Raw genomic sequence first — 26,367 nt, forward strand, 5'->3', positions numbered from 1 at the left:
TGATAACATTTTTGTCCCAGAGCTGCTGACTGTTATTCTCCTCAACAGTCATTTTTGGTGCATCTCAAAACCACAAAATATTGGCAATGCATTAGGAGAAGGTAACTTACCTCCACCTCTGCCATGAATGCCTCCAATGGGTCATCTTCGCTGTCTGAGTCAGGTGGTTTGGAATGGAACTGTTGCCGAGTGGGGGAGTTCTCAGCGGGAATGTATGGCAAGTCAACGTTATTGGAATCTTCCTCCTCATCCTCAAAGTACCTGAAAATTCAGAGAGAGAGGAGGTGACACTGGGAAGAATCAAGTCAACACATAAGCAGGCTTATAAGAAGGGGAAACCATCTGCTATCACACAGAGCCTAACACTGGACAATATTTTAGGAATTTTAAAAAAAAGATTTGGGGGGGCACAGAACTAAAGAACAAACTCCATCTCTCAAATATCCACTCCAAGTTGTCTGGCAGCCTAATTTAGCTGTTGTCATGCAACTTTTATCTGGACTCTGGCTAGTCTTACGCTTGAGATGTCAGCTGTAAAATGGCTTGAGCCATGGGTAGGCAAACTAAGGCCCAGGGGCCGGATCTGGCCCAATCGTCTTCTAAATCTGGCCCGCAGACAGTCCGGGAATCAGCATGTTTCTACATGAGTAGAAGGTGTCCTTTTATTTAAAATGCATCTCTGGGTTATTTGTGGGGCCTGCCTGGTGTTTTTACAGGAGTAGAATGTGTGCTTGTATTTAAAATGCATCTCTGGGTTATTTATGGGGCACGGGAATTCGTTCTTTTTTCCCCTTTTTTTCAAAATATAGTCCGGCCCCCCACAAGGTCTGAGGGACAATGGACTGGCCCCTGCTGAAAAGTTTGCTGGCCCCTGGGCCTTATGCCATCCACTGTGACACTTCTTTTCACATATTATCAGGTAATAGAACTACGTCTGCCCTATTAAAACAAATCATCGCAAAATTCTGGGCAACTCATTTAATGGGGATACAAGTGCAAAAGGAGGGCAACTTACGCATTCTCCTCATCAAAGTTTGCTCGCTTTGATCCAATCTTGTAAAAAGAAGGCAGCTGTGGTGGTGGTGTCTTTCCAAACCCCGCTGAACCAGGCGCTCCGAAAGCACTGTGGGACTGTTGAGGGAGTTTTGGCTCTTCCTTCTTCCCAGTGGATATGGAGAAGCCACCGAAACCAAAGCCCCTCTTGGTGCCAGGGCCGCCTTTGTTCCAATTCATGGTGTCAGCAATGCGTCTGAAAAAGATGAAATGACGTACTAAATATGAAGCCTCTGCCCACTTCAAAACACTCCTCGTATGAACAAAACCCCATAGGCAACTAGCATAGAATTAAATAGGAAAGTCTGACTTAGAAAGATGAACAAAGCACCATTTATTTATTTATTTTGGTAAAAAAAATGCTCCCCCTAAATATCAATCATAGGAGTTGATTGCACTGACTGGCAGCAGCTACTATTAAAAGATGAAAATGGGTATTTCTAGTATATGAATAAAACTCAAGTTTACTCCAATGCAGATATTTTGTTTACTGATAGAAGCAGACTACCTTTTAAAGGGTTAATATCCAGTTCAGTTCAATTCTGTTGTTTAGTCATTTCTGTTTACCAATAAAAGATATAATCTGCATTCAGATGGCAAAGAGTCCTAAATACATTTAAATATATGTAATACAATCAACTGCATCTTACTTAATATCTGTGTGGCTGACACTAATAAAATGTGGCAACTTTATGCATTAGAGGTTTTGTTTTTAACAATGAATTCAGGCTATCTTCTAGAATAAATATTTTTATTTCAAATGTCTGCAAGCTATTTATCCCTTAAAGGACAGTAAGCAATTGAAGTGCGAAAAAGAACCCCTGCTTCGTTAGCCCTGCGCTTACTAACAAGAACATTCACTGCTGTTCATCTTAAACCAAAACATAAATAATGTTATAAAAATGCTTTTGGGGACATTTTACTACCCAAGAAAAATTCCAGTGCATCTCAAGGCAGTACAATGTCCCAAAGCAAATCCATCTGCGTAGCGTTTGAACGAAGACACTTAACAGAGCAATCCAAACCCACGTACTGGAAGGGGTATGAATGGACAGAGGTGTTCCTTGGCTCAGTTCTGCAGGTCACTGCTGTTGGAGGAGCTCCACTATTAAGAAGTGCCCCAATGCACCTGCCCAAAGAGTAGACAGGCAGAACCTTCTGGTGGCAGCATTCCTGCCCACAGTAATTCCCAAAATGGGGAATTTCAGGGAAAGGGGCTGACCTGCTGCCATCATGTGACAGTAATGGGTCCAATCTGGGCCTCTTTGCTACGGCAGCCTGGGCGAAGGCACAAGGAACAGGTACACTTCCCTGCCCCCGACTGGTGAGAATGGCAGGGTTGTGGAAGTGGCTTATCGCTCCATCAAACCTCACCACCGACCGCCAGGAGTTTGGATTATTTTTGTTTGGGGGAAAACCATGTGCCTTTTTTTTTTTTTTTTACATTGGCTGAAAAACACCAACCCACCCATCCAAATGGAAGAAATCAGCAGACTACTTTGATATTTTATGACCCATACTTTTTTTGGTTGTCAAAATGAGAGCATCTGCTTCACTGGATCAGTTAGTTGGAACTTCTGTTTTTAAAGATGGATTTGTTACATTGGCTGATGAAAAAGCACCCCAAATGCAAAAACCAGTTGATTTTCTAAGGCACTTAATGACTCACTTGCTGGAATTTGAGGACATTGTTTAATGCTGCGCAGGTGCTGTCCTAGGAGTACACTGTAGGTTTACTTCTGTGTATAAAATGAATGCAATGAAAAGTGCAGCCTTGGAAGGATTTTGTCTTAAATCTGTGGAAGAGATTTGGTTCAGCTCTTACAAACTCTACAATGAATGCACATACGTGTCTAATATACATATTTTCATTGGGGATTTTTATCACGTGCATAGCTGCTGCTTTGAAAACTATTTGTGTCTAAGTGCCACAGTCATACAGTCCACCTGAAAAAGTTAGGGTGAGAGAGAACAGCCTTGGAAGAAGAAAACAGATACATCCTGTGTTTGCAGGTATAAAAACAGGGAGCAGCCCTACTGGGAGATAGAGACTAAAATAGAGAACTGAAGCAGCTGGGTACCGTACTTTGTAAGTATGCACTATTATTCTTTACTTAGCCACTTCCATTTAAAAGCACTTGACACTTATTTTTCAAATTTGTCTTTCAATTCAAAACACTCTGTCCTTTTCTCCAGACATCAATGTAGCATACATGGGACAGGCTGACTTTTTCGAGGCTAGCCAGTAAGTTTCTTATCCTAACCTGAACTCAGTCTGCTGCATCCAGGTCCACCAGCAATCATATACTGGTTCGTAGCTGTGCATTGGCTTGAGCGTTTGAAGCCATTGCCACAACGCATCTACTATAATGGTGACCAGCGCTGGCAGCTGTAGGTGGTTTGTAGGGTTCATAATCCACACACCTGTGGATTACGTGTCTTCCTTGGCCCCTTCCAGTCCTATTCTTCTATAAATGTTACCTTCAGTTTTACAAATACAGCCAGCGCCGTCGTGGAAAGGAAGCGAAAACAAAAGCACGGCAGCTATTATTTGGGGTTCAAGCCCCACTTGCATGCCATGCCCACTCGGCAGGGGACTTTCCACCGTGCTCAGTGGGCTGACCTCTGAGAAAAGCGTGCACATGCACACGCTCGCTCCCTCGTGTCAGGCACGCAAATACAGTGGTACCTCAGGTTAAGTACTTACCGTATTTTTCGCTCTATAAGACGCACCAGACCACAAGACGCACCTAGTTTTTGGAGGAGGAAAACAAGAAAAAAAATATTCTGAATCTCAGAAGCCAGAATAGCAAGAGGAATCGCTGCACAGTGAAAGCAGCAATCCCTCTTGCTGTTCTGGCTTCTGGGATAGCTGTGCAGCCTACATTCGCTCCATAAGACGCACACACATTTCCCCTTACTTTTTAGGAGGGAAAAAGTGAGTCTTAAATAGCAAAAAATACGGTAATTCGTTCCAGAGGTCTGTTCTTAACCTGAAGCACCACTTTAGCTAATGGGGCCTCCTGCTGCTGCCGTGCCGCCGGAGCACGATTTCTGTTCTCATCCTGAAGTAAAGTTCTTAATCCAAGGTACTATTTCTGGGTTAGCGGAGTCTGAAACCTGAAGCGTATGTAACCCGAGGTACCACTGTAACAAAAAGCGGCTCTGATCCTGTTGCCGTCCCCCCCTCGCCCTTTCAACGGGTGAGGACTTTTGCTATGTCAACAGAGGACTGGAGGCTGCAAGTGTGGTGGAGGAGAAGCAGCAGCAAAAAGGCGGCCTTCAGGATCGGAATACCAAGTGTACGTCCGAAGATATTCCGATAATACCACCTGCCTACTTACCCTCGGTAAGGGGCGACGGGTGTGGCTGGAGACAGGAGGGCACGTCGCCTAGGAATGGGAAGAGAGAGAGAGAAATCAGGTCCCCGAGGCCTCCATAGCCCCGCTAGGCCTCAGCCCCGCCCCCTCCTCCTCTTCCTTCATATCGATGCAACCCAGCAGGAGGAGGGGCGGCCCGGGGGCCTCTTTCCAGCCCCTCTTCTCCCCCACTATCTCCTCTCAGCTTACCCGCCGCCTCGTCAGACCCTCGCTCGGTTTTCTTCCCCGCCTTCCCCTCCTCCTCGCCTGCCTTCCTCCCCTCTCTACCCGGTTACTACGGAGAAAGAAAACGGGGCGCGGCGTCGGCGGCCGCGACGCGATGACGCCATCGCGCACAGCGCGGCATGCGACGGCCCTCTCTCCGCGCCTTTGCGAAGGGGCCTTTCGCTCCTCCGCGCGCGCCCGGGTGACGTCGCGAAGGGCGGGAAACCGTTGGAAGAAGCCCGTGGCGGGCGCGGATCCTAGAGGGAAAAAGTTCTAGAGTGACACGCGAGCTTGGTTCCCCCCCCCCCTATAAAGTTATTACTGTAATAAACACACACACATACACAATTATTAGTAGGAGAGATGGGATAGAAATAATGATGATCAAGTATTCCAAACGGAGTGGAGTAAATTTATACGATATTTGAAAGATTATTGTAAGCAATTCGCATCACTAGCAGGATAGTCTGAAGACTTGTAATGAGAATTTTTCTCTCTATTTTCATTTAAATTTTGAGCTATTTTGTAATGAGTGTAATTAGAATGGGGAAACGTATAAAATGCAATGATATAAAGGTTAATTTTGAAAGCCATGAGGCAGGATGGAAGGAAGTCGATAGGCTCTAAAGAGCCAAAGCGGTAAAGTGGATAACGATGATGTGAATGTATAATATTAAATGGAAAATAAATTATATATATATGAATGAATGAAATAATGAATCAGTATCATGTTACTGTCTCCCATCTAGCCCATCTAGTTTAGCATTACATACACTGACTGGCAGCAGCATTCCAGCTCATGGGCATAGCCAGCGGGACAGGGAGGGGCAGCTGCCCCCCAGTCAATAAAAATACATAGCTGAGCTTCTGCCCCCACCAACAAAAGGCCTCCCCTGCCACAAAAATCCTGGCTATGCCCATGTTCCAGCTGGAGATGTCAGAGATAAAGTCAAGGACCTTCTGCATGCTAGGCATGTGTTTTACTACTAAACTACAGCTTGGGGTTAGTAACAGTGGATTGAATTCTAGGGCTACTGTAAGACATTGTTTCTCACATATCCGCTCATCCCAATAATATGGGAATAAGAACTACAAACAGTATTTTCAGAAGCAACATATTTTATTTTTTTAAAGGAAGCCTGGGGGAGGGGGGTGAATGGCATCAAAACTAACTGAAAGTCCTCTCTGAGTGCTTAGAAAAAAGCAACCACCATGCATATATTCCAGGCCTCTGGATATTTTTGAAAGGATGTAGTGTGTTGTTTTTTTAAAGGTGTAGACCTGTCATATTATTAATAGTAGGGCTATGAAGCTTTTTTCCTTTTTTCCTATTTCCTGGCACCTTAATGATTATGGCATAAGCTTTTGTGTACTGCAGTCCACTCCATCAGCTGAAAGTTTATGCCATAATAATACATGTGTCGGTGCCTCAAGTCTCCTTGTGGAATTTCCCGGACATGTGTTTGTTTGTTTATTTATTTATTTTGGGGAGATTTGGCAACCCCAGCCCACACCAGAGCATGTACAAAGTATTCTCTCCCCCCACCCCCACCCCTTCCTGGAAGTGTCTCAACCAGCTTCTCACACGTTTCTGGAGGAAATAATAACAAAAATAATAAAAAAACCACCCTTGTGCCTTCCTTTTGCCATTGCAAATAGAGTAAAAAACAACAACAAACCCTCATCAAGGTCCAAGAGATTTTATCAGCCTCTGCAGCCGCTTCGGGGGGACAGATGCAGGGCCGGATTTAGGTTTGATGAGGCCCTAAGCTACTGAAGGTAATGGGGCCCTTTATATAACCAGCTGTCCTTTGTCAACAACAAATTGCCGCTGTTTTTTGTGTTGAACATATGCTGTATGGTAATTTATGGACCTAATAGGCAACCAGTCCATGCAGAATGTAGGCACCCTATATATAGAAATGAGCAAACCAGTGATATTTTAGGGAGCAGGCGGGGCCCATGACTTACATCACAGGAGCCTACACAACACAAAGCACTGTTGCTGTATGTAGGTTTGATTTGATTTGATTTTTATCTTATGTATTTTGGAAACGTACATCCAGTTTCCCCCCCCCCTTTAATTTTTTTGGGGGCCCCCAAGAAGGTGAAGCCCTAAAGTATAGCTTGTTTAGCTTATAAGTAAACCCGGCACTGCCCCTTTCCCTAACCCCGAAGGGAAGCGGGGCAAAGGCCTCCGAGTCCGCCCGGCTCCCAGCCACTCCTCCTCCTCCTTCTCCTCCCTCCGCCTCTCACCTTTCTTTGGCCTTCAGGCGAGAGGCGCCTGCGCAGACTTACGCAACTCGCGTACCTTACGGGAGGAGGAGGAAGGAAACCGCGAGCGTAAAGTCCGGCAGGCAGGCAGGCGACCTGGGCCTCGGGAACGTCGTTGTAGCGGCAGCGCCGGCCTCAGGTACCTCGGGGTTGCGCCGGGTGGGTCAGTTTGAAGGGTTCGGGGTACGGGGAGAGGGGCGAGGGCTAAGGGGAGTCCGCTGGGCCCTTCTCTCGCCCTCCCAGGTCTCTGGGTGGTTCCTAAGCGAGTCAAAAGCGGCTCCATAGGGGTAAACAGTTGGCTGCCCCCTTTCCAGGCCTGGGACGAAAGTCTCTCTGCCTTTCGCTCTCCTTTGGAATTTGTAGGTCGGTCTCCAGGACACGTGTGTACGTACGACACGTGTGTAGCCGACCCTACCCCGGTCGTGGCAACGGTGTTGAAATAATAACTGTTTTGTAAGCTGCTTTTGCTGCTGCTGTTACAAGGAAAGGTGTTTTGTTTTTTTTTGTTTCCTCCCCTCCCCCGCTCTCTTTTATTGTTCTTAATTATTATTTACAGTGCTTTTCAATTTAGTGTTGCTTGCAAACTTCCCAAGGTTGCTTTTGTTTTTATTGCTGGGTATCTATATAAATAATAAAAAGAGGGGGTTATAAAAGCAGAGATTGGCTTGTAAGGTTGTGGTATGGGTTGTTTATCTTGATGGGGGAAGGGAGTGCGTGTGTATGCAACACACGTGTGTGTTCATTGGGAGAGGACAAAATATCTGAACAGTACTGCATAGAGATAGGGGAAATGCTGTTTTATGTCACGTACCTCAAATGGCTCTCTCTCTTATAGGAACTCTTGGAGTTCCTGCAGCTCAGTGTGTGGGAATTTTGTGACCTGTTTGGTAAAACATGGTGGGAAAATCCAAAGTACATAATCTCTCATACGCTTAGAAAATGAATGCTGGCTTCCTAGAATTCGACAGCATAATTTTTTATTTTTTCCAGCCTCCGTTTTCTTTTCACCTGACAGTCTACAGTGCTTGTCCAAAATCACTTAATGTGGCTTAGTTTTACCTGCTAAAGCTCTTTAACTACCTGGCATACTCAGATTTGGAATTAAAAACCACTGGAGGGAAGAGCACTTTTGTTCTCCTGGTTGGCCACTGTGAGAACAGCATGGTGCATGCTTGGGAATGGGGAGACTGTTCTGTAAATCTGAGTATTGGACCAGGTTGCTGGGGAGGCTTTTTCAGCATAATTGAGTATAGTTCTGAAAGGGTACAGTTCTAAATCATCAAATTGGATAAACCTATTTTGTTCCTTCCTATAATCCAGCTTGAGTTTGAGGTGAAATGATAGGCAGGATAGAAGAGCCAGATACAGAGATATCTCATTACTTGCTTCTCCTAGGATGTATGTATGTATGTACAAACCAGTGAGCCAGGCTGCTGTTACAACTAGAGTAGCCTTCTCCAACCCCAACCTGGTGTCCCCTTTGGGTGTTTTAAACTGCACCTCCCATTATCACTAATTCTACCATGCTGCCTGGTGTTGATGGCAGGGGTCCAAAACATTTGGAGGGTATCAGGTTGGGGCACACTGAACTCAAATTGCCGCTTGCCCATGAAGCTCACTGGTTGACCTCCTTTTTTAAAAAAAATAAAACTTTAAAATCTTTCCATATAAATTTCAGCTTTTCAATTGCTTATACATTTCTTAAACTTTCCGCCTTTCCTTTCGTGTTGTTCTTAATCCCATCCCATTCATTCTATTAGACATTTCACCTAACACATACATATTCTTCTATTTCAAATACTATCGTTTTTCTTCAGCATATTTTGAATGCTGCTCGCAATTTCATCCTATTAAGATATTTTTTTCAGATATTCCAAAAGCTCGTTGACCTTGAGCCAGTCTCTCCCTCTCTTTCAAACCTTTCAGGGTTGTTGTGAGAGCAAACAGAAATGGTGGGAAATCTACAGCTAAACTATGCATCGTGGTTTCTGACAGCCTAGTTTGGTGGAAGCCTTTTTGATGTTACTATGTTAAACAGTTGCAGGTCAGAAACTCCTACTGCGATCGTCAGGTAATCTATCTGAAGAGCTCAGTCTTACCTTCCACCTGTGCCTGCTCTAAATAGATAGGTATATTAGTAGGAAGACCAGAAGTACCAGGCATATTAAGGGTAGGGTGATTTTATTATATTATTCATTTATTTCACAAAATTTGTACACCCATTTTGTCATAAAAGCCCAACACTCCGCCCTTGGCCCCAGCTTATTTATCTCCCTAACCTCCCTACGCGGGTGGCGCTGTGGGTTAAACCACAGAGCCTAGGACTTGCCGATCAGAAGGTCGGCGGTTCGAATCCCTGCAATGGGGTGAGCTCCCGTTGCTCGGTCCCTGCTCCTGCCAACCTAGCAGTTCGAAAGCACGTCAAAGTGCAAGTAGATAAATAGGTACCGCTCCGGCGGGAAGGTAAACAGCGTTTCCGTGCGCTGCTCTGGTTCACTGGAAGCTGTACGCCGGCTCCCTTGGCCACTAAAGCGAGATGAGCGCCGCAACCCCAGAGCCAGTCACGACTGGACCTAATGGTCAGGGGTCCCTTTACCTTTACCTTTAACCTCCCTACAAGCAAGCAAGCAAAACCTCTTGCGTGTAACCTGTTCCTACTCCTCCCTCTTCAGTCATCTTCTGGTCGTGGGGAAATGATTGAAGAGGAGAGGAAGGTGTGGAAGTCCTTGACGCTATGCCAGCCTGACCTCTGTCTCCTGGCACTGCTCTTCATTCTCCTATCCTGTAGCTTCTCCTGCCTCTGACTCTTGCCTCCTGGCTGTTACAGACTCCCCCAGACCACTGATCCCTCCTCCTTAGTCGTTCTCCGCAACTTCCCTTCTCCCAGTTGCCCGCTCATCGGTATTCAGCCACCATTCCTTAGTGTCCAGCCCAGTCCCTGATAACGGCCAGGCAAGTAGAGAGACTGGGGGTCGGCTACATTTTTAGTTTGAAGGCAGCTGTTGCTCTGCACACTTGGCATTCAGAGAGTGTGTGCCAAAAGCACTACAGCAGCCTGTATCTCCTTCATGCATCCTTTTTTATTTCCCGAGCCTGCCTGCTTATAAAACGTAGCTGATGGATGGAAGCGCTCTGGCTGCTCTTGCTAATTTTAGATTGCCTAACCTAGATTGAGTTCCTTTTAAGGAGCTACTCCTTGTAACTGTGGAATACGGAAGGCTGCGGTGTTGCAAGCGGCAGGTACTAACAACAGGCATTGACAGTGTCAGTCTGTAACATAACCCTAACAAGGACCTCAGCTCCCAATGATACTGCGATGTGAGATTTGCAGATGGGTGCAATTTGTTTTTTATTGATTGCTGTCCAAAACAGCAGTCTTCTTCCAGCAGCAAATGGAAACTTCCCAGTGCTACACAGTAATTTACTAACTATACTGAGAAGTGTTATATGAGTTATGGACGATGACAGTTGCTTGTACAGCAGGTGAGCTGTATTGTAACCAGGGTGGATTTGATTTAAATTAAATCGATTTAAATCACAATTTAAATCACTAGTCAGCAAGACTTGATTTAAATCACTAGTCAGTAAGGCTTGATTTAAATCTTCTTCTTTTTTTACAGAAAGACTCATTCTTGCTAGTATAATCTTAATATTTACAACCAGATGAAGGTTTCATTTTTGGAATAATAAATTTTCAGAGTAGTTTTTATAGTTATATCAAAAATTACCGTACTGATTTGGTTATACTATTAGAAACACACTGACAGATAATTATGAAATTGTGAGGTTTAATAAGTTAACTGTATATTTGGACAACTTTTCTGCTGTACTTTATTGGAAGGAGAAAAATAATCATTTCCTTAATAACAATTTAACAGTTTATTTAACTGAAACAATAACATTATAGCATATGTATCCATGTTTGTTAACTGATGTGGTTAATTTTTTTTTTAAAAAAAAACCTTAGACTGAGTTTTAGCACACATGAAAAATTTAAAACACATCCTTATTTCCTGATGAATAGCCTTTGGACTATAATGTAACTTAAATAGAAAACTATCTTTAGAAAGATTTTTCCTCTAAAAGCATTTCGTTTTAAAAATCCAATTTAAATTTAAAAAATACTATTTTTATTTATTTATTTATTTATTTTTAAATCGTTGATTTTTATCCACCCTGATTGTAACATAGGCATGAGTTCTATAAAGTGAAGTCCAACATTGGTCTGGTTCACACATAGTGCTTTTTAAACTATAATTAAACCATGGCCTAGTATTGTGAGCTAACTGTGTCCAGAGGCTTATATATGATTTGTTTACTGCCCGCAAACCACAGTCTGAAGCCATGGTTTTTTGTTGACTTAGAAACATTGGTTTCTTTTATCCATGGCTTGAACCAAGCAGTCTTCCTTAACTAACTATGGTTTATTTGGCATCGCATCCCACACTTGCCAAGCTACAGCAAACGAGAGCAGCTGCAAAATGAACCAAATTTTGGAGAAACAAGCCATGCTTTGTTTGATCACAACTTGTTAACTCAAGGGTTGTTAAATAAATTATAGCTTATCATTATGTGCAGATCAGGCAATTGTCAGTTGGACATTTTCAGCTTAGAGTCTCAAACTTTTGACAAAGTCCATCATTTCCTTAAGTAAACTTTCCCCCCATTTGCATGCACATGTATGGGTGTGGGTTGATTGGTGACTGTCATCCTATATACAACCTTCTGTTGGAGGTTGCACTTCTTAGCTGTGACTGCTAAACAGAATGGAGTCTCCAGACTCTGTACTTCTGAATACTAGATGTTTGGGATAAGTAACAGGGGGTGATTTTTTACTTCATGCTTTGATTGTGGGCTCCTAGAGTCATTTTGCTGATCACTTTCGGAAAAGAGGGGCTGAACTATATGGATACAGTGGTACCTCGGGTTACATACGCTTCAGGTTACAGACTCCGCTGCTTCAGGTTAAGAACTTTGCTTTAGGATGAGAACAGAAATTGTGCTCCGGCTGCGCGGCAGCAGCAGGAGGCCCCATTAGCTAAAGTGGTGCTTCAGGTTAAGAACAGTTTCAGGTTAAGTACGGACCTCCGGAACGAATTAAGTACTTAACCCGAGGTACCACTGTACTTTGATAATCCAGCTCTTACATTAGATAGGTTGCAATCCTATACCCATTTACCTGAGAGTAAGCCCCACTGAACTCAGGGGGACTTACTTCTGTGCAGACAGGCATTGGATTGCTCTATCAGTCCACAAAAGGCGGGTAGTCTAAACCAATGATTGGCAGACCTGTCACCCTATGGTGACAGAAAGGAGAACAAGCTCAAATTCTAGTGTGCTCAGGAAGAGGCTTTGTCCCTCTACCCTCTTAGTAGTCTCTTTCCTCTTTTATATCTGAGTAATTGAGAAGTGTGGTGCAATGCTACTTCTGTGTAGCTAAAAAGAAACTTAGGGTGTGGCTCCCCTCCTCCCCTGTAATTTATTGTTCAGTTTTTGTTATAACAAATCAACAACAGATTTAGTACTCCTATTCAAAAAGAGAGGATAACAAATCAACAACAGATTTAGTAGTACAGTGGTACTTTGGGTTACATATGCTTCAGGTTACATACGCTTCAGGTTACAGACTCCGCTAACCCAGAAATAGTACCTTGGGTTAAGAACTTTGCTTCAGGATGAGAACAGAAATGGTGCTCCGGAGGCGCGGCAGCAGCAGGAGGCCCCATTAGCTAAAGTGGTGCTTCAGGTTAAGAACAGTTTCAGGATAAGAACGGACCTCCAGAACGAATTAAGTACTTAACTCGAGGTACCACTGTACACCTATTCAAAAACATTTGGCTACGTACCTATACAGTCATACCTCGGGTTGAATGTGCTTCAGGTTGAGCTCTTTCGGGTTGCGCTCCGCAGCAACCCAGAAGTAACGGAGCGTGTTACTTCTAGGTTTCGCCGCATGCGCAGACGCTCAAAATGACGTCACACACTACCACTGTAATTTCTTTTACTTTCATGGGTTTCATGTCAATTAGTTGAAGAACTGTCTACATTTGCTCTTAAAACAGTCCAGATTTGTGCATATGCAGCTGTTAGTACCAGTCTGTAGTGAAAGTGTCCACATGCTTCTTTCAGTACCTCAAGCTTCTAAGTGAGCTTCTCTGGCAATGCAATTTTTCATAATTAGCCAAACCAGTAGTCCAAATTTGCCCCTTTTAGGTCTTGCCGATAACATGCAGGAGGTGGCCTTTTGCTCTTAGAACCATGTGTCTGCCCACGACTCTTTCTCTGGCCCACGGACATGTCTTACATTTCCTAGAGGAGCACAGTGTAGAAGTGTTGTAACATGACCACGCCATCTTTATTTGTGCACCTGATACGTAAATGGCATGCAGCTATAACTGCAGATTGATAAATTTCCCAGCGTGCTGTTTGCAGCCAACAGGGAGTTGCCGGCCTCTTGAGTTGCTATTTTAGGAAGGGGCACGCGCTGGATGTTTCTGTATTCCCAGGCCTGAAGATTTCGGTATTTGCTGCCTTTTTGCTTTTCCCAGCAATAATGAGAAGCGTGTGCTTCCTGGTGGCCACTCTCTTCATCCCGTGGGGCCTCGTTTGGGCAAAGTTCGATGAGTTTGACGACGGCGATGACATTGTGGAATATGATGATAATGACTTCGCTGAGTTTGAAGATGTGATAGAAGATCCTGCGACTGAATCTCCCCAGCGGGTCGTCACGACCGAAGATGACGAGGAGGAGGCCACTGTTGAGCTTGAAGGTCAAGACGAAAATCTTGACTTTGAGGATGCTGATGCGCAGGTGATAAAGCCGGGGGAAGGGCTGGCCTGTTCTTTGTCATTTTTGGTTTGAGGGAGGGTTGCTGATGGTGGAGTTACGAGGTTGGCCAGTCTATTCCACTGGCAAAGCCAGATTTTATATATTAATTAGGTTTTATGTTGCATTTAATTAACAATTACATTTCTGTACTGTTTGTCACGAACGCTTCCAAAGCGGGGTACAAAGATGCAAAGTTTAACATTAGGGTTGCCATGTTTTGATGAGCAAAAAAGAGGACATGTTTGCCGACTTCTACTTTTAACTATGGATCGCTGCGATGACTGTATACCCATGAAAAAGAGGACGTGTCCTGGAAAAAGAGGACATATGGCAATCCTAAATTCAAAAGACCAATTAAGTTGAAGGAAAATAATCACTACAGAAAGCAGCAGCAACATTAAACAGTCAACACAGGGGCTCCTTGAAAAACAAAAGTATTGAGGTTTTTTTAATAAAAAAAATTAGCGGGCATGGGGAGGCATAGGAACTTCTTGAGAAGGGGCATCTCAAAACACTGGGGCATTCATGGTAGCACCCCTGCTGTAGAGAAGCAGAATGCAGCATTGCTTGTGGCATGAGGTTTGGCAAGCATTCCCTCATGGCTGGATGTGGTCTTTGCAGCAAGCTTTCCCATGCCTTGGAAAGCAATCATGTGCACATAAACTTGGAAGTAAGTCCCGCTCAGTTCAGGTGGGTAAATAGATGTAGGCTGGCAGTCTAAATACTTCAAATCTGCACCATCTTTCTGCACGTGGATTGAGTGCCAGGTCAGGCAATCGTGTAGGTTGTATTGAAGTAACCCATCATTGCAATCAGATGTCTTCTTGGCATCCTCATTCTTTTGAAGTCGCATCCTTGCTAACTTGATTGATCTTGCACTGTACCTCAACTCACATGTTTGTGTCTGCCGCCTCCCGTTTCATCCACCTGATGGAATAGGCTGTTGCTTACGAAAGCTCATGCCACAATTAAGCAATCAGTCTCAAGGGTGTTACTGTGCTCTTTCTTCCAGTTACCACAGACCTATGGATTGTCTTTGGGATTGTAAAGGCAGTAGGGCAGGGATGAGGAAGGTAATTCAGCTTGAGGGACACATTCCATCACAGGCAACCTTCCATGAACTAATTAGACACGGTGGATGGCACAGCTGATGAGACTTCTCTTCCTTTCTTCAGAAGGCTACAAAAGCCTGCAAAACTCAAAGTTTTCTACATACACCCAGACATATCTCTCCATCCTCTTTCCAGGCAAACAGGCAGCCTTATCACCAATCAGGGATATGTTTCAGTCAGGCAAAACTGCACTTGTGGAGTGCATGGAACATAGCCAGTCGTGACTGAGGCCTGGGGAGAGTCCTGAAGGCCAAATGGAGGGCAGCACCCAGCCCCTGAACCTGAGGAGCATCTCAGGTTTAATAGATAGGATTCTATTAAATTCAGACACCTGGAGACTTGGTGTCAATGGCACCTACCTTTTCAAGCCATGAGAGCGCTCTTGGGTTAACTCCTTTTTGATGTTTACAGTAGGGCACGTTGTCCTTTTGTTGTTTGCACAGCCTCTGAGTGTGGATTAACATTGTCACCTCTTTGCGCTGTGCCTGCGCTAGGAAGAAACGTAGCTGGCCATCCCATTCAATTTCGTTGCAGAAGCGGGTATGAAAGATGCAGTCTTTTTCCCAGCTAGGCAAACATAGATGTGCTGCACTCCACAGCCACCCAGATGCTATCAAACATAGCAGAGAAACCATTGCAAACAATTACCGGGTTTTCTAGAAGCAAGTTTAATGTCATATACCAAGCTACTCTGAATTGGCTGAAGGTACATGCTGCTGTTATATTTAATCCAAAATCTCGGTTTGCTCAGGGGCCCAATGGATACTATTTTGGAGCCCTATGTGAGCTGCTCTGAGTTTTCCAAAGGAAGGTTGAACTATAAAGATTAATGTCACAATTCAGGGTGGCTCCTTCAGTTTAAAGCTATATCCAGTGGCAGTTCCAGCAGTAAATATAGATACAGTAGAAGTCGACTTCATTGAAACATTTGACATTTTCTGTATCTTTTGCTTTCTTATTGTAGGAAGGTGATACAGAGAGTGAGCCTTACGACGATGAAGAGTTTGAAGGCTACGAGGAGAAACCTGATTCATCTCCCGGCAAGAGTAAAGATCCTATAACAATTGTTGATGTAAGCTCATGTACTAGTTTTACATGTAGCCCCTAATTAACAGTAGCTCATAGTGGCCCTAACCTAATTCAACATCACTAAGCTTCATTGGGTTGTTTCCAACCAAATAATACAAGTAGATCCTGTTGAAATCAGCAGACTCTGCTAGCTTAAGTGGGTTGATTTCAGTGGGTTTGCTCTTTAGTATGACTTAGTTGGATGTATTCGTTCATGTGTTGAGCTTTCTTTCATTTGCTGTTTTCCACTATACTCTCCCCCCCCCATTTCCACAGAAAGCATACAGATTTTTCTGGTGCTAGGCCCCATCCCATGTGAAGTTAGTCAACTGCCCAGAGTGATCTTTTGTTCTTTCAAAGACGCTGTGCAGTCACTCGGTATTCTTTTCTAGTAACTGATATTTTGTACATTGCCTGACATGGCAGTAGCACACTGGCAGTGCCCAGGTTTTAGGCTGTAGAAAAGGTAATTAAATTTCATTAAGTTGTAGGGTTGAATGGGCCGGGATAATCACTGAAGTCTTTATTATTAATTAATTAATATTACAGTAGTACATTGGTTGTTGAACAGCTCCCAAACAAATCGGCTCCCGAATGCCGCAAACCCGGAAGTAAGTGTTCCGGTTTGTGAACATTTTTTGGAAGCCAAACGTCCGATGTGGCTTTCGATTGAGTGCAGGAAGCTCCTGAAGCCAATCAGAAGCTGCGCCTTGGTTTTCGAATGGTTCTGGGAGTCAAACGGACTCCTGGAATGGATTAAGTTCGACAACCAAGGTATCACTGTATTATTATTATTATTAAATTAAATTTGTATACCGCCTTTCATCCGAAAATCACAGGGTGGTTCACAACATAAACATACAAAATGAGAACACATAATACAGAACAAAACAAAAACAAACCAACAACCCCTCCCCTCCCACAAATTTAAAAAGCCACAAAATGTTTGGTCAGCTAAGATTGCTCATAGAGAAGTGTTTTTGCCTTGTGCCTAAAGATATGCAATGAAGGTGCCAGGCAAGCTTCCTTGGAGAGGGCATTTCACAAGCAGGGAGCCACTGTAGAAAAGGCCCATTCTCAAGTTGCTGCCCTCTGGGCCTCTTATGGAAAGGGCACACAAAGACGGGGTCTCAGATGATGAGCGCAGGGTGCAGGTTGGGTCATATGGGGAGAGGCATGCAAAGCACCGAGCCACTGCCCAGCGCAGGATTGTTTTGATTCGATATATTATGTCTTGAGTTTAGTAACTGCTGTAGTAACTGGTAGTTCCTAAAAGAATAAAAAAAACACACACACAAGGTGTCTTATAACTTGCAACCAGATTTTGTTGTTGTTGTTGAGCAACTGATTTCCTCCCAAAATGAAGTAATTTTAACAATGTCCAAATTCAACCGCAGGTCCCTGCCCACCTCCAAAATAGCTGGGAGAGTTACTACATGGAAATCTTAATGGTGACAGGGCTGCTTGCTTACATCATGAACTACATCATAGGGAAGAATAAGAACAACCGCCTGGCTCAGGCCTGGTTCAATAGTCACCGGGAGCTGCTTGAAAGTAACTTTGCCCTTGTTGGTAAGTTGCGTCCTAAAGCCTGCCTAGTAGTTTCTTACTCCTTCCCCAACACTTAACCAGAGTTACAAGAGAGGTGCTGAGGATTCATAAAGTTGGTGTGGATCAAAGTGTAGCTTGGCCCAAGAAGGTGGCATATAAAGGGGAGGAGAGAATGAATTTAAAGTGTGTGCAAAATCAGCCAAGTTCTTCAAACCTCCTCCCGAGTTTTTCAGTTTTCAGTTGTGTGAGCTGAGATGTCAAACGGAGGAGTGAGACATATCTTGCATTAGAGGGCTGAAGTCTGGTGAGATGTTAAGGGAATGAGGTCAGGGGTTGAAGAGGTAAAAACTGAACGCGGACAGTGCAGAATCTTGGGGAGAGGCCAGCACTGAGCGAAGACGGAACAGTACTCCCAGGAAATCCATTGCAGTGTTGGAAGGAGCAAGAAAAAGAGCAAGGTAAAATTGGGAAGAGTGCATTGCTGAAAGAGATAAAAGTGACAGTCTGCTTAGAGGTTGCAAAACTTAAGAGATTGTAAAGAGTTCACAAAGATATCAGAGACGTACTTACAGAAGATACGTTTTCAAGAGCGCACAAATTCAGAGAGCTGGGGATCGTTCCAAAAGGGGATGCCACAGGAGGCTGCTGGAGGAGAAAAAGTGGAATATCAGCGTAGAGCAAGGAGCAAGGTTTCAGGCTTTTTGAAGTTAAGATCCATGAAGATACTAAATAAACCTTACTAAATAAAAGATAAATAAACTTTTAAAAGATAAATAATCTTTTATTTATTTTAGTAAATGAACTTTACTAAATAAAAGATAGTATCTTTTGAAGATACTAAATAAACCTTAGAGAGCCAGTGTGGTGTAGTGGTTAAGAGTGGTGGACTCATAATCTGGTGAACCGGGTTCGATTCCCCGCTCCTCCACATGCAGCTGCTGGGTGACCTTGGGCTAGTCACACTTCTCTGAAGTCTCTCAGCCCCACTCACCTCACAGAGTGTTTGTTGTGGGGGAGGAAGGGAAAAGGAGATTGTTAGCCGCTTCGAGACTCCTTAGGGTAGTGATAAAGCGGGATATCAAATCCAAACTCTTCAGTCCATGAGCACACCTTTTTGCATGCTTGAGCAGACTTAATGTGATACACAGATGGCATATGTAAGATCTGATCACATCCCATTTTTAAGGTGGAAAGTAGGGGTGGAGGTGATCTCTTGGGTATACTGTTGCAGGTCATTTAAGGCTTTTCAGATCCCCATCTTCACGTTGCAGAGCCTGAAAGGCAACAGGGAGGCAGAGCAGCCACTGGAGTATTGGTGCAGCATGTTGCAGCTATCCCATCCCCATTGGAAGGCAGGCTGCAGTATTTCATACCGACCAAAGCCTCTGAGTTGTCAAAAGCAGCCTGCCATATGGCATACTGCAGCGTTGTCTTAAGTATACAGTAATAAACTTTCGTTGATCAGCTTATGCTTTCTTTTAAGGGGATGACGGCACAAATAAAGAAGCCACAAGCACGGGCAAGCTGAACCAAGAGAACGAACATATTTATAACCTGTGGTGCTCCGGGAGGGTGTGCTGTGAGGGCATGCTTATACAGCTCAAGGTATGAGAGACAGCATCTCGAAGTGTTTTGTGCATTACGTGTCTGCAAGTTGAATATCTAGGCAGCAGACTCCAAGTGACTTCACTCTGTTAAAAAGCACAGGAGGATGAAGGTTGGCGGGTGGGACGGGACGCAGACATTGCAAGACCCTATAGCGTAAATGCCAGTGAATCAAGCAGCACCTCTTTTTGGAATCAACTACCCAGGTAGTATTTCATTATATAAATAAGTGCCTTTGGGAAGACATAGAATTAACACACCCACACAAACAATCCATATGAAATGGCAGTGGTGTTCACTGTAGTATTATTATTTTTAATAACTCTGCGAAGAGAGCAGGAATAGAACACTTGTTTCCAGATAGGAACTACAGCTGAGCAGGAGAGAGAGAAAGTTCCGAAGCAAACTGAGGAACCAAGAGCTCAGCCCTACCTTTTACCCGGGCAGAAAACAGGACCATGTGGCAAGGAAAACTCCATTCTGCTTGGCTGCTTGCAGGAGGAATGCAGTCCTTCCTTCCTGCCTCAGCAGACATGCCTCCCCAGCCTGATCTCCCGCTATGACAGGGCCCAGGCAAATGCTTGCATTCTGGGTTTTGTTTAGATTGGTCAACGTCCTCCCTTCTGAGGTGCATCTGATCTTGTCATTGTACACATTTTGGGTCAGTGCACACCGTTTTGCACAGAGGAGGATGAGGACAGAATATTCCTCCCATTGCAGTGCTGCTGTCGCTGACTGCTGTTTATTTGGTTTAATTAACAATCTTGAAATGTTTATGCATTACATGGTTTACTTGTTAGGTTAAGCTGTATGTAACTTGCCCTAGGACCACATAACGAAGGGCGGACTAGACACATGACGGGGCTAGACTTGCTGGAATAGCTTCTCAGCAGCAGGTCAGCAGGAGCGTAGTGCTGCTTGCTGGGAGCGGTAAGACAGTGACTACGTTGGGGCTGCACAGGCGCACCAGTGAGAGGGCAGTGTTGGTTCTGCAGCATGCCTGCATAGCTTACCGTATTTTGCGCCCCATAAGACGCTCCGGCCCATAAGACGCACCTAGTTTTTTGGGGGGGAAATAAAGGGAAAAAATTATTTCCCCCCCAGGCGCGGGGCTGGGGCAGCCCGAGCTTCCCCCGACCCCAGCCCCCAAACAGGCAGCTCTCTGCAAGCCGTGGGACCCCAGCGGTGGTTCCCGCTGCTTGAGGAGAGATCCGCGAAGCCTGCACGTGCTGGGATCAGCGCTTGCAGGCTTCGGGATGCCTGCAACTCTCCCCAAGCAGTGGGAACGTTCCCGCTGCTTGGGGAGAGATCCGCGAAGCCTGCGCGTGCTGGGATCAGCGCGCGCAGGCTTCGGGATGCCTGCAACTCTCCCCAAGCAGTGGGAACGTTCCCGCTGCTTGGGGAGAGATCCGCGAAGCCTGCGCGTGCTGGGATCAGCGCGCGCAGGCTTCGGGATGCCTGCAACTCTCCCCAAGCAGTGGGAACGTTCCCGCTGCTTGGGGAGAGATCCGCGAAGCCTGCGCGTGCTGGGATCAGCCCGCGCAGGCTTCGGGATGCCTGCAACTCTCCCCAAGCAGTGGGAACGTTCCCGCTGCTTGGGGAGAGATCCGCGAAGCCTGCGCGTGCTGGGATCAGCCCGCGCAGGCTTCGGGATGCCTGCAACTCTCCCCAAGCAGTGGGAACGTTCCCGCTGCTTGGGGAGAGATCCGCGAAGCCTGCGCGTGCTGGGATCAGCGCTTGCAGGCTTCGGGATGCCGGCAACTCTCCCCAAGCAGTGGGAACGTTCCCGCTGCTTGGGGAGAGATCCGCGAAGCCTGCACGTGCTGGGATCAGCGCTTGCAGGCTTCGGGATGCCGGCAACTCTCCCCAAGCAGTGGGAACGTTCCCGCTGCTTGGGGAGAGATCCGCAAAGCCTGCACGTGCTGGGATCAGCGCTTGCAGGCTTCGGGATGCCGGCAACTCTCCCCAAGCAGTGGGAACGTTCCCGCTGCTTGGGGAGAGATCCGCGAAGCCTGCACGTGCTGGGATCAGCGCTTGCAGGCTTCGGGATGCCGGCAACTCTCCCCAAGCAGTGGGAACGTTCCCGCTGCTTGGGGAGAGATCCACGAAGCCTGCACGTGCTGGGATCAGCGCTTGCAGGCTTCGGGATGCCTGCAACTCTCCCCAAGCAGTGGGAACGTTCCCGCTGCTTGGGGAGAGATCCGCGAAGCCTGCACGTGCTGGGATCAGCGCTTGCAGGCTTCGGGATGCCTGCAACTCTCCCCAAGCAGCGGGAACGTTCCCGCTGCTTGGGGAGAGATCCGCGAAGCCTGCACGTGCTGGGATCAGCGCTTGCAGGCTTCGGGATACCTGCAACTCTCCCCAAGCAGCGGGAACGTTCCCGCTGCTTGGGGAGAGATCCGCGAAGCCTGCACGTGCTGGGATCAGCGCTTGCAGGCTTCGGGATGCCGGCAACTCTCCCCAAGCAGTGGGAACGTTCCCGCTGCTTGAGGAGAGGTCCGCGAAGCCTGGAGAGCGAGAGGGGTCGGTGCGCACCTACCGCTCTCGCTCTCCAGGCTTCAGCGAAAGCCTGCATTCGCCCCATAAGACGCACCCACATTTCCCCTTCATTTTTGGAGGGGAAAAAGTGCGTCTTATAGGGCGAAAAATACGGTAAATCTCACCACTCTCTTCCTCCTCTTCCTCTTGCTCCTCCTGGTAAGCAGCAGCAATGCTCCACCCCACTGGGCTAGCTGCTCCTGGGGTTGCAATGCATTTAAATAAAAATAAATGTGTGGAGAACACAAATGATCCCAGAAGGTGGTCTTGAAATTGCACAATGCAGCAGCTCTGCTGAAGATAACCATGCCTTGGTCTGGTCCTGGCACACATTAAGTTTCCAGGTGGAAGAAGATATTACTAACTTCTCCAAGCCAGGCCATTTTGAATTCTGTGGTGGAAGAAGCAGGGTTTAAGTGTAATAAAATGAAAGAAGCAATAAATACCAAGCTCAGATGATTATTGGGAGCTGCAGTAGGTATTCTTTGCACTACCAGGACACACCAGTATTTACATTTGTAAGGCAGGGAGTCCTATGGTACATCTCACATAAGTTGATTTTAATGGGCCTTGCAAGAACATGCCATTCTGTGCTGCAAGTCTGGAGCAGGGTTTCACCGCGGTCAAAATGCTGTCTTTCAGTTTCTGAAGAGACAAGACTTGCTGAACGTTCTCGCTCGCATGATGAGGCCATCCTGTGACCAAGTGGTAAGTGTTTAGTTCTGTGGCCTAAGGGAGCTTTTAAGTTCATGAAACTATATTTGAGGTGCATGTTACACACAGAAATGAGTGAATTCAGTGCTGCCACAGTCATGCTGAAAATGTTGTTAGTTAATAAAAGCAACTCGGCCAAGTTTCTAGCACTTGAGCCTGCGAAGGCAAACTTCTTAACCTGTGGTGTTTGCTGAAACTCTCAGAAGCCCGAGGGAGTCTCAGCAGAATTTTGGAATAGGGAGCATGGGGCTGTATTGTTCTACATAAGCACTTGGCTCTGTGTCCATCAGAATCAGAGTACGTTACGCAGAAATAATTATACACACATTTTGTAATTTATTCTGGCTGCAGAATTCTGTGCTTCTTTGTCTAGAACTACCGAGAGTTGCTTTTGCTGCATGCTGCAACTGAAAGCATGTAGCAATGCCAGCCGCTAATAATACTCTCTGTCATTCATTCCCAACCCAAAGTTAGGAATTACTGTCCAAAACGGGAATAGCGGTGTAGGCATGCAATGAGAGGTTGTCCTGCCAATTCCTCCCATTTCCCTGCCATCATAAGGGGCTTGAACGTAGGACTGTGATTTCTTTTACTGGGAATATCCTTTGCAGTAGAATTAAGCGAAGCAATGCTTCACTTACTGGGTGGGTTAAAAAGACTGCAGTTCAGTTTAATGTGGTTCAAACAAAACCATTGACACTGCTTAGGGTGAAAAAGTATGCAGTAAGTTGTTCTAGCGGTGGTAACACCTTGCTGCTAGAGGGGACCTATTATTTGCTCACCTGGTGTTGTGTTATGAAGGAGAAGTAGTCATTTATGTTATGCCCTCTTGTAATTATATTTTAGAGGACCTTTGTAATTACCTTGGGGCTCCCATCCAACCTGACCCTGATCTTTGCTGATAGCCTTTTGTAAAGTCTGAATCTATTTTTGCTTTTGGCAATGGCATGGAGTCCTGGCCACTGCTTTCCTCTTTCTTGTATTTATGTCCTTTTTGTGTGCAAGCCTGGATGTGACAATCATTCTGTCTGTTGCTCAGCAAATAAAAGTTACCATGAACGACGACGACATGGATACCTACGTGTTTGCTGTTGGGACAAGAAAAGCTCTGGTGCGGCTTCAGAAGGAAATGCAGGACCTGGTATGTTCCGGGACATTGGGAGGAAACCAGAATATATGTAATGTACTTGAAAATGCATAAAAATGGCATTTGGCCCTAAATTGCCTTAATGGTATGCTTCTTTAAACCACCTGATGTAGTCTGCTGCTAAGAGCCCTGACTTGGGTGCAGCCGTTGCATTTGCAGAACATAATTCAGCACAGTGGGGTGGTACAAATGTACTGCTAAGCAATGGTTTCGTGCTACGTGAAGGAAGTCTGGCAGGACCCTCTGCCTCATGTTTTGTCGTCCCTTCATTCTCTGCAATTCCCTCCCTGGTTTGTCACAATCCGTAGTTTCTTTTGTGCCATTTGAACTAACAGACAGTGGTTTGTGGTTGCTTAGCAAACCAAAATCGAAAACCACAGCATGGTTCTATTTTCTGCCTCAAGCCAGGAAGGGAAGGAATTTCAGCATGTGAAGAGAGGCTAGAGGAAAAGCATTGGTGGTACACCCAATTTCCTTTATGATGGAAATAAGTTTTTTATACTCACTGTATTATTATAGTGCAGGTGATACACCTGAGTGATGAGCATACGTGCTCACCTTAGTCTATCATTCATAAGAACTAATTCAAAAACTCCCTTTAGTGCCTATAGAATTTCAAGATTCAGCCTCTATGCCAGTTATAAAAAAGAGATAAAGTTTGTTGATTTGGAGCATTTTTGTCTTTATAGTTTACCCAGACATGCCATTAAAATGCCCTAACATACCCTGAGGCTTCAGGGAGGTCATTAAAAAAAATATCCCACAAATGTAATAAAAAACAAAATTGTTGTGTATGCATATGCATGCTTTCTCTTTTGGGTCTCTTGAGTCTTCAGAGGCACGCGGCAGTCTATGAATTGACCAGGGCTTCAGTTCTAGCTCTTGGGAACTTAATCCAGTTCCTAAGGTTTAAATAAATTGTGCGAACACCTGTTTACTTAAGGGGAGGTAGACGCAGTCCAGACCACGCTTGTCATAACGTGGCAATTTCTTCTTGGCAGAGTGAGTTCTGCAGTGACAAACCCAAGACCGCAGTGAAGTATGGGCTGCCAGAGTCTTTGGCTATCCTGTCTGAGATGGGTGAGGTCACAGAAGGAATGATGGATACCAAGGTAAGGTGGTTTGGGGGTTTTTTGTGTGTTTTTTTTAAAAAGATAAAAACTTTCAGGCTGTAGTTGGTGTGAACTCTCATGAGAGCTATAACAGGGCACTCAAATGCTTGAACTTTGTCTTCTGAGGTCACCATCTACAAAACTGCACCTTGCAATCACCTTACTCATCCCCCCCCCAATGAATCCTTCTGTCTTGGACAGCTATGAAAAATGGAACATTCAGCTTTGTGGGATTGTTGTTGTTGTTTAGTCGTTTAGTCGTGTCCGACTCTTCATGACCCCATGGACCAGAGCACGCCAGGCACTCCTGTCTTCCACTGCCTCCCGCAGTTTGGTCAAACTCATGCTGGTAGCTTCGAGAACACCGTCCAACCACCTCGTCCTCTGTCGTCCCCTTCTCCTTGTGCCCTCCATCTTTCCCAACATCAGGGTCTTTTCCAGGGAGTCTTCTCTTCTCATGAGGTGGCCAAAATATTGGAGTCTCAGCTTCAGGATCTGTCCTTCCAGTGAGCTCTCAGGGCTCCCAATTGCAGTAAGAAAGATACCTTGCTGTTGTTGAAAATTTGAGGGTTGCCCCGGTGTCATGGGAAAGAGTCTTAGATTATTGTACCATCTCCCACTATTTTTTCCAAGTTTGACCACACTTCTCCCATATTTGCGTATTCCCTAAATGTTCCTTGTTTTCCAGTTCTTCGTTATAACATACAACCATTAGTTCATGCAAGACCAGGATGATGATGATAAAGATTTTAAAATTTATTTCCCTCCTTTCACCAGTAGGTCACAGGGCAGGTTGCAACAATTTGAAACCCAGTATTTTTAAAAAGGTTAGAACAAATGACAGTAAGGGTGCAAAATGAAAACATTTTCAATATTTGCCAAAAGCTGTATAGTGAAAATGCCAGGCATACCTCTGTGGGGTGGGCATTCCACAACTTAAGGGCTGCCAACAGATGTCTTCTCCCTTACTATTTCCCCCCTTTATATAGTGAAGATATTTTCATGCAGGGCTCAGGGTTTTTCCTGATTGATAGCTCTCTGGGGTTACAATGCCATAGCAACAACTAATATGTCTCATTGTTTTATTATTGTTCCTGGATTCTGCAACCATTCTTTCTAATACAACAGCATAGCCACATGGTAATAGCAGTTTATATGGGGAAAGAAAGCCCCATTTCATCTTCATTCCTTTTCAGTAGGATAAAACCAAACTGTTCTGATTTACTCAAGTTGATTTTGTACCCAGGTACTTTGATAGGATCTTTTGAGATTTTTATCAGTACCCTAAAAAGCTTTCCTGGCTTTCTATACACTGTCAGCCCAGAGACATCTGACGGGCCATTTTTGGTAATAAAATTCTGGACCATTGATCGGACCCAGCATGGCTCTTCTTGTGGTGCTGATTGCATCATTATGGATGCAACAGGAGAAAATGTAGTTTATTCAGGTAGTGTATACTATTTCATAAGCAGTGAAGAACTCCTCAGTGTGCTCTCTAGGAACATTTCCTTTAGGACAAAGCAGGGGAGGGCCATAGCTCAGTGGTAAAAGCATCTGTTTTCTCTGTGGAAGGGCCCAGGTTTAATCCCCGGCGTCTCGAGGTAGGGCAGAGAGAGAGCCCTCTACCTGAACCCTGGAGGACCACCAACAGTCACTACAGACAATAGAAGGCCAGATGAACCAATGGCCTAAGGCAGCTTCCTATGTTACTGTACAGTCGTACCTTGGAAGTCGAATGGAATCCATTCTGGAAGTCCATTCGACTTCCAAAATTTTTCGA

At 45.3% G+C, this 26,367-nt stretch overlaps 2 protein-coding genes across 4 annotated transcripts in view; one reads left to right on the forward strand and one right to left on the reverse strand.

Annotated features, from left to right (window-relative positions):
• DDX42 (DEAD-box helicase 42) overlaps nucleotides 1-4,701 on the reverse strand; it is a 31,663-nt gene extending 26,962 nt beyond the window's left edge. The window contains exons 1-5 of one of the 3 annotated variants that reach the window (XM_081166198.1): nucleotides 4,623-4,696; nucleotides 4,398-4,445; nucleotides 2,723-2,849; nucleotides 1,016-1,249; nucleotides 111-261 (exon numbers count right to left, since the gene is read on the reverse strand). In XM_081166198.1, the coding sequence (XP_081022324.1) occupies nucleotides 111-261; nucleotides 1,016-1,249; nucleotides 2,723-2,742 (405 nt within the window). In that variant the 5' untranslated portion in view covers nucleotides 2,743-2,849; nucleotides 4,398-4,445; nucleotides 4,623-4,696. Of the gene's footprint in view, nucleotides 1-110; nucleotides 262-1,015; nucleotides 1,250-2,722; nucleotides 2,850-4,397; nucleotides 4,446-4,622 lie in introns of those variants that run through there. The other 2 variants (XM_081166199.1, XM_081166200.1) reach the window with 2 other exon arrangements.
• Nucleotides 4,702-6,913: 2,212 nt separating this feature from the next.
• Nucleotides 6,914-26,367, forward strand: part of CCDC47 (coiled-coil domain containing 47) — a 29,665-nt gene continuing 10,211 nt past the window's right edge. The window contains exons 1-8 of the mRNA XM_081166729.1: nucleotides 6,914-7,050; nucleotides 13,460-13,722; nucleotides 15,817-15,924; nucleotides 17,318-17,492; nucleotides 18,955-19,076; nucleotides 22,257-22,322; nucleotides 23,368-23,469; nucleotides 24,477-24,587. Coding sequence (XP_081022855.1) covers nucleotides 13,465-13,722; nucleotides 15,817-15,924; nucleotides 17,318-17,492; nucleotides 18,955-19,076; nucleotides 22,257-22,322; nucleotides 23,368-23,469; nucleotides 24,477-24,587 — 942 coding nt within the window. The 5' untranslated portion in view covers nucleotides 6,914-7,050; nucleotides 13,460-13,464. The remainder of the gene's footprint in view (nucleotides 7,051-13,459; nucleotides 13,723-15,816; nucleotides 15,925-17,317; nucleotides 17,493-18,954; nucleotides 19,077-22,256; nucleotides 22,323-23,367; nucleotides 23,470-24,476; nucleotides 24,588-26,367) is intronic.

This window comes from Podarcis bocagei, assembly GCF_964188305.1.
Source record: "Podarcis bocagei genome assembly, chromosome: 13".
NCBI classification, from domain to species: Eukaryota; Metazoa; Chordata; class Lepidosauria; order Squamata; family Lacertidae; genus Podarcis; species Podarcis bocagei.